We start from the raw sequence: 7,814 nt of genomic DNA on the forward strand, positions 1-7,814 counted from the left end.
TTAATTGTCACGTAATAACAACATATGAAGATGCCTCATCTTCTTCACCTGTAGCGTGAAAGTCGTCACGCATTATAAAAAAAAAAAAATCCACGAAGATGTGTGCTGTAACAAAATTAAGAAACTGCCATAGATCATCCAAGAAAATCGTTACAATTTCTGCATATTCCGCGGAAAATCTACAAACATGCTACTTCCTCATAGCGCGAATATCGACACATTTACCTAGAATCCGTACGCACATCTTACATAAAGTGACGAAACCCGTGTAATTTACCTAACAGTTAAATGTCATCAATATTTAAAAGCACATCAGCGTTACGGTTCGCCGATTTAATTGAATATTAACAAACGAGATGAGATTTTCCGTTCGTTGCCGACGTACTTTTGGCTTCACTTCTTGAAAATTGTGCAACATCCATGCGAAAGTATATTTAAAATTTATTAAAGACATGACTATTTACATACAATCGACCGGAACAATTTGTTTGGATTTTTTTTTATGCAACGATAATTGATGGGAGCGTGCTGTAGTTTCACGCTCATTAGAAGAGCAATTAAAAGTTGACAGTTAACAAATGGCGGCCTAGATGTGAAGGTTAGGGAATTTGGCGCCATTTTGGATGCCCCCTCAAGGGGATGGCGGGAAGAAGCACGCCACTGGAAGATGTGGGTCAATGCCAAGAATACGAAATGAATGCGGATCTTTTTTAGCAATAGCGTGCTAACGGAAGCGGTATTTATCGAAGAGTTATTAAGTAGATTCTAATGAGATTTAATTTATTTGTCGCTAAGACGGTTTGTGTAGCGAATATTTGAGCCGCTACCTCAATTAATTCGATTTTTTGTTTTAAATTGTCACGAAACCTTGATTCTTATTATAATTGGTCGTTTCTCGTTTCTAACCAAACACTTAATAAGTACCTGTGAATAACTGAAGTTTGTTTAAAATATTAATTAAAATTTAATACGAATTAGTATTCGTACTTTTGAAAGTTATAGCTAATGGCATCGTTTTGTTTGGGCGCGTTAACCTCACTCTTTTGTAATTTTTTCTAACCTCTTAATTTGCAACTTTTGCGCAAAAATGGATGAAGATACAGACGATATACTAAATAATATAATCGACGATGACGACGATGCAAATATTCAAATGACCCCAGCCGAGTTAATACAAAAAATGGAAGAAATTTGGATAAACGAAAAATTTGCTCCAGAGCTCCTCCCCCACGAACAAGAAATTGTAGACCTCGTCTTATCCCAGATCTCTGCTATGGAAGACAACGTCGAAACTTTACCAAGCGCCGACTTTAAAAAAGGGTTCTACCAGTTGGAAATCGACAGAATTAGATTTGTAGTTACTAGCTACCTCCGACACCGACTCGAAAAAATCGAAACGTACGTGTTGCATGTACTTAAAGAGGACGAGGAGAGGGAAGAGGCGTACTTATCAGAGGCCGAGCAGCAATTTGCGCTTAAATATAAAGAAGGTAGTATTTTTAACACGAAAAACAAGTGCACAGAAATTGATTGCAGCTTTAGAGGAGCATTTTGACAACGCCACCATGTTCTACCCCGGCTTGCCGTTCGAAGATTGGAAGAGTAACTTCGTCCGGCCAAACATGAACAGCTTCGTGTTCTTAAAAGCCAAAAGCAACGTGGAAGGTGTGGTCGTGGATCGGGGCCAAGGGGACGACAACGAAATTGTAGACATTAAAGCAGGTTCTCAAATGCTCATTTCGTACAAGGGGGTGTCCGACTTGATTAAAAAAGGCGACTTGCGTTTGATATAAAATTTATTTAAACAAAACAGTGATCAAAAATAAATAAATCTGAAATTTAAGTAGACAGTTAAGTATATGTTAAGTAAATACTTTAAGTCAAGCTGAAGCTCGTTATTGTTTGTAAGTATATTGGTACGTAAGAAAATACCTATTTATCACCTTGTTCGCTCTCACTTGTTCGTTTTTTCTCAAAATCATCTTTCGCTACTTGTCGTAGCTGTTGTTCTAACGTAGGCCCCACTTCTTTTAACATTTTATTAAAGTAACCTTCCTTATTCTGTAATAATTCGTGCGGATGTCCAAACTCCACCGCTTGACCCGCGTCCATCACCAGAACCTTGTCCGAATCCATTATGGTATTCAACCTATGAGCTATAGTCAAAACCGTGCAGTCTTTGAAGTTCTTACGTATAGTAGCTTGGATTAAGGCATCAGTTGACGGATCTACGTTGGCAGTAGCTTCGTCCAGCACCAGTAGTTTATTATTCCTAACTATGGCCCTAGCCAAACAGACGAGTTGGCGTTGGCCGGCACTAAAATTAGACCCTCCTTCATTAACTCTTTGGTTTAGGCTTTCAATGGCATCCTTTAATTCGACCTAAAACACAAACTTTAGATCGTGCGTCCCGAATACGACAATCTCACGTTTTCGAGGGCTTCCCACAACGTCCTGTCGTCGCACTTCTCGAACGGATCCAAGTTGTAACGTACTGTATTAGAAAATAATACTGGCTCTTGAGGGATGATGGAAATGTGGGATCGCAAATCGTGCAAGCCGATGAACTGGGTGTTTACGTTGTCGATCTCGATGGCGCCTTCGATTTTTGTCAGGCGGAAGAGGGCGGAGATGAGGGAGGATTTGCCGGCGCCGGTACGGCCCACGATTCCCACCTAATGGTAAATAGTCGAGGCGTTACTAACATGACTAGAACAGTAGAACTAATTACTAAAGTACCTTTTCCGCTGGCCGGATCTCGATGTTCAAATTTTTCAAAACCGGAGGATCGTCCGGGATGTAGCGTAGATAGATATCTTTGAAGACGACGCGGCCATGTTGCGGCCAATCGCGACTCGGCTTTTTCGTGGGAAGCGATTCGAATGGTCCTTCTTTGTCTAGTTTTGTGTATTGTAAGATGCGTTCGACGCTAGTCATATTACTGGCGACTTCCGTGGTTTGACGGACTCCGTATTGCAGCATCCCCGTAAGAATAAGACTCTGAGAGATGACCAAACCCACGTTTCCGCTTCGGGTAGTACCTGCAACCAATCTCTAGTTTAAAAAAAAACAGGTGCCAATAACCTACCATCGTCAAAAATAAGGAACTGGTAAGTGACAATGGTCAAGAAAATAGTACTGATGACGTCCAAGTATAATCCGAACGATTCACTGGAAGCGATGAAAAGGAACCAACTGCTAGTGTGTTGATCTTGCAAGGCGTCAAACTCTTTGATTATCATATTTTGGGCGTTCGCCGAGCGGATCGTCGGTAAACCGTACAAGGAAGCAGAGACGTGTGAGAAAACTGGTGCCCGAGCTAAAAATAAACGTCAGTACGGACCGGTAGAGGAAAATTGCCGTACTTATTCCTTCCAGGCGTTTGACATCCTGAGCCGACGCTAAATAAATCACCCGGAACCAGTAAAATAGGAGTCCTAGGACGATCGCTACGGCAACCATCCAAGGAGTCACTATAAACACCATGGTCAAAATTCCAGCCATCACCAGGAAAATCTGAATGGCCTCGATCATCGCCCGCGGCAGCAGTTCATCCATAGCACCCATATCCTTCGAGAACCTATTCAAAATCCTGCCCGACGGATTCGTGTCGAAGAAACGCATCGTGGCCTGAAGCACGTTACTGAACATGAGGTTGTGGAGACGCTTCGATGCGTTCATACAGATTCTGAAGAAGAGGAAAGACCGAGCGGTGGTCAGAATGATCGATAATAGGATGAGAATCGAGTAGATGATGATGTACGTGGATTGAGACATCATATCTTCGGATCGGGTGTCACTTGTTATGTTAAAGGGGAAAGGAGAAGACCGGACGTCAAAGGTGACGTTGGATGGGTCAGTGGTTAGGTTCACTGCCAAGGTCGTCGTTGGGGTGATAGCGTCAGCTTCGGATATATTTAGTTGGTTTGTGGAACTGTCGTTCCCGTTAGTAGTTTCGGACGAGCTCGTCCGGAGTTGTTCCATGTTTGTCCAGTAAGTGAGCCAAAGGTCTGACGCGTTGCAACTGGCTTGCGCTATAACGAGAAGTAGGATGAGGAATAGAAGAACGGCGATGGTACCACCCGCTCGGTAGTACTGCCAGTAGGTGGTCGTAGGAATCGCGCCCTTCTCCATCAACTCCTGCGTCTCTTGGGTTTCTGCTTCTTCGTCGTCGTCGGGCACGGTGCTCTACAAAAAAAAAAACATGGAAAATTGTTTCGCTAGTCGACTTCATACGTACATTCAGAGAGACTACAGACATAAGGCGCTCCCTCTGATGTACTTCGTCTTCCTTCTGTTCTTCGGGTTGCTCCAAATTCAGAGTGCTCAGTTCGTTTTCCGACAATTCAGCAAACGTCCCGATTTTTTCAATTTGTCCCTAAAACGTCCATCAACAACACGTACAAACAAAAAACAAACCCTTACGTTATTGAGAACGATGATCAAATCCGCCTGCCGCAAAAATTGCAGCTGGTGGGTAACCAGAATTCGCGTTTTGTTTTCCAGATACTTGACGATACACTCGTTGAACAAATGTTTGCTGACGTGTGCATCCACGGCGGACAGGGGATCATCGAAGAGGTAAATATCGGCTTCTCTGTAAACAGACCGGGCTAAGTTGACGCGGGCACGTTGCCCTCCGCTCAACGAAGCGCCCCTTTCCCCCACTAAACTTTTATCGCCGTGAGGGAATTGCTCGAAGTCGGTTTCTAGAGCGCACACGTGCACCACGTCTTTGTAGCGATTTTTGACGAAAGGTTGACCAAATAGGATGTTGTTGCGCACGGACGCGACGAACAACCAGGGTTCCTGCGATGCGTACGAAATGCTCCCGGTGACGTCGACTTTACCGGAGTTTTGGGGCAACTCCTTGAGGAGAAGTTGGAGGAAGGAGCTCTTCCCGGCACCTACGGGACCCACGACGCAGCAGAGAGTACCGGGTTTGATGTCGACGTTGAGGTCCAGGAGGGTGCTGACGATGGGGTTGGGAACCCAACTCGCGCTGACTTGGTTGAGCTTGACGGTGCCGTTCTTTTCGGATTCGGCGACTGAGGTGATCTGGGGGGTCGCATTGTTTTCTTCGAGGAGCAGGAACTCTTCGATTCTCTTAACGGAGGTTTTGGCTTCGGCGAACGTGGACACGCCGAGGGGGTACAGAATGCACATGTAGAGTTGCACGGTGTTGAAAAGCTGCGCCACGGCGAAGACTACGTCGGCCGTGAGTTTATTCCCCATGAGGACGTAGGTGATGAGGGTTAAGTAGGCGGCGGCGCGTTCCGTGAAGACCATTAGAGCGAGAGAGAACCCTCGGATGTAGGAGGTTTTGGCGACGATTTTGATCTCGTACTTGCGGGCTAAAGCTACCACTTTCTCGAAGGGTTTCTCCCAGGCGTACATCTTGATCACTTGAATTCCAGCGGTGATTTCGTTCATGAGGCGCACGCGACTGTCGGTTTTCTGGGCGATTTTCATCCTGTAGATCCCTTGGAGACGGGAGAGGTAGCCTTGAAGAAACACCGCTTGGAGGGCGATCCCGCCGATACCTGCGACGGCAGCCCAGCCCACGCTGTGGTACATGACGCCGAAAGCGATCGCCGTCTCGATGGGCATGATCCAGATGTAGTGGAGGAATCCCGACGCGATGTCGAACCGCTGGACGTCGTTCGACAGCAAGTTGACCAACTTCCCCACGGCGACTTGACCCAAGGAGCCGCGGCTTAGTTTCAACAGCTACAAACACAAAAGTAGTATCTCTTTGTGGTAGTTGTGGTACGGGTTACTTTTCGGTATATCAGGGAACAAGTGGCTATCCGACTCCGCATTCCTATCCTCTGGCAATACAAGTTAGTGTGGTGTACGATGAGGATGCTCACGAATGATAATAGAATTACTCCGGTAGCAAGGCCCCATCCGCTTCCGGTCGACCGGTCTTTGCTGTTTATCTCGTAATAGCTGATGTATTGTGCGAGGATCACGGGCAGATACATCCTGAGTAGAGAACATTGTAGGCACATTATGACTCCAGCGACCGAGTAGGATTTGATGAAAGTGACCCGGAGGGTGCGCAAGAGGCTGGGTTTTTTGCCGGACTTGAGGGCGGATTGAACTTCGTAGTCCCAGTTTCTGGAAAGTGCGTGTTAGCTCTGAGACGGAAAGATGAACAGTGTTACCGTTCCATTTCGTCGCCGAGGGAGCCGGAGACGTCGAGTTTGGCACAGTTGTATAAATCTTTGACTTGTAAGTCGTTCGTGTAGCCATATTTGAAAAATGGCAAGATCCAGCTGGAAATCAGAGCGTTGCGGTTAGTGGGTAGACAACGAAGTCGGGTGGCCGTTTTCGCCTTTGGCGAAATTTTTAGATCGGAATGACTGCCGAAAAAGTTTTTCACAAAGATCTGGAAAACTTCAGTGACAGATTTCACTTTTTTAAATATGTGCCTCCCTTAACCAAGCTCGAGTTGTGCAATAGTTTAAATACTACACCATTAACGCTAGAACTATGTGTTTCGCGTGAATTTCGCAAGATATATTTTTTGTTATTGCACTATACAAATCGATGCAGTTTTAAAGGATTAACGATATTTGCGAAGGTTGGTCTCGCACTTAATTTTATCGAAAACTAAAATCGTTCCTGTGTTGACACAAAGATAGTAGAATAAAAATAATTTGTTTTCTGAGGGCGTAGTATTTGCACACAGGGCAGGGCGTTTTTGGTCAACCCAATACACGTCTAATGATGTTCAAAAATGTTCTTCCGGTGCAAATTTGTTTGCATACACGGCACATTTTCCTCATGCGCTGCCACTCAAAATTGATATACTAGGTGGTGACAAAGTGTTAGCTAATTGCGTAATTATGTAAATAATGGAGTGGCAAAAGATAAAGCGAGACGATTTTATTTGTTATTATTATTATTAGAAGTCTGTTTAATATTCCGATCGCAACACCTGGCGCCGGGATTTACACACCCAATGGAAAAAAAGCGAATGACTTGCATACTTCTTGTTTAAGTTTAAGCGACAAGTGTGCATAGTACGAATCCCTGGACTCTTAATTCGTCCTTGCAACTTAATTACCCTGCTAACCTCAGGCTGTTATTACGGACAATAAGATTCACGCACTATTGTTAGCGACAAATTATCGATTGTGCGACAGTTGGTCTACATAAAAGTCCACAACAATAGCCAATTTATCGATTGTATAACGATACAGCCGTTTAACAAAGCGCAGCGAAACAAAATGCACCAAATAATATCTTTGCCAAGTTCGCATCCGTACTTACACAAAGAACAGCTTCGACAGCGGATTCGCCGATTCCTCCGGAGAGGGGTGATCGTACTTCTTGCTCGAATCCATATTTAAGTACAATTAAGGCACTAGAACCAATCGAATCCCTAACTTAAGTCATAGTTAAGTAACCGAACGCGAGGAACACATCGACACACATCGACGTCTCATCTCGAAGTGAGGTTAGAGCCGCTGGCTGCTGGTGGTGGTGTTGCGGGCACGCGAAATGGGTTCGATCGGATTGGTCGACGTCGGTATTATTATTGTTTGGTTGATGGCACCGTTTAATTTCAATCACGTAGTGTATAATTGTCGGCGGCCTTGATCCATCTCCATCCTCGGTTTGTTTAGATAAAAAAACCGCGTGTATGACGTTACGTAATGGACCAGATTTGGACGAGATATTTTTGGCGGCGTGCCCAGGGTCCCGTTATCTCCTGGGCGAAGAAGGTCGAGAGCGTGCGATTTTGCGTCGAAAAATGGGGCAAAGTTAAACAGATAAAAATGCGGGGCTTTATTTGTTCACCT

The 7,814-nt window shown here is 44.8% G+C and overlaps 2 protein-coding genes across 2 annotated transcripts; one reads left to right on the forward strand and one right to left on the reverse strand.

Annotated features, from left to right (window-relative positions):
- The first annotated feature begins 1,020 nt into the window (after positions 1 to 1,020).
- Positions 1,021 to 1,848, forward strand: LOC135143962 (DNA replication complex GINS protein SLD5-like). The gene is made up of 2 exons (XM_064075860.1): positions 1,021 to 1,490; positions 1,537 to 1,848. Exons 1-2 carry the CDS (start codon positions 1,088 to 1,090, stop codon positions 1,791 to 1,793), a joined length of 660 nt encoding a protein of 219 aa, XP_063931930.1. The 5' UTR covers positions 1,021 to 1,087; the 3' UTR covers positions 1,794 to 1,848.
- On the reverse strand, positions 1,779 to 7,729 carry LOC135143961 (ATP-binding cassette subfamily C member 4-like). The gene is made up of 10 exons (XM_064075859.1): positions 7,282 to 7,729; positions 6,171 to 6,281; positions 5,781 to 6,123; positions 4,426 to 5,730; positions 4,241 to 4,378; positions 3,366 to 4,188; positions 3,089 to 3,319; positions 2,740 to 3,041; positions 2,430 to 2,675; positions 1,779 to 2,382 (listed from the first exon to the last, which is right to left on the reverse strand). Exons 1-10 carry the CDS (start codon positions 7,353 to 7,355, stop codon positions 1,933 to 1,935), a joined length of 4,023 nt encoding a protein of 1,340 aa, XP_063931929.1. The 5' UTR covers positions 7,356 to 7,729; the 3' UTR covers positions 1,779 to 1,932.
- Between the last annotated feature and the right edge of the window lie 85 nt (positions 7,730 to 7,814).

The sequence above is a fragment of the Zophobas morio genome, unplaced genomic scaffold, assembly GCF_036711695.1.
Source record: "Zophobas morio isolate AGI-343-1 ecotype UQ-CSIRO unplaced genomic scaffold, CSIRO_AGI_Zmor_V1 ptg000081l, whole genome shotgun sequence".
Taxonomy (NCBI): domain Eukaryota; kingdom Metazoa; phylum Arthropoda; class Insecta; order Coleoptera; family Tenebrionidae; genus Zophobas; species Zophobas morio.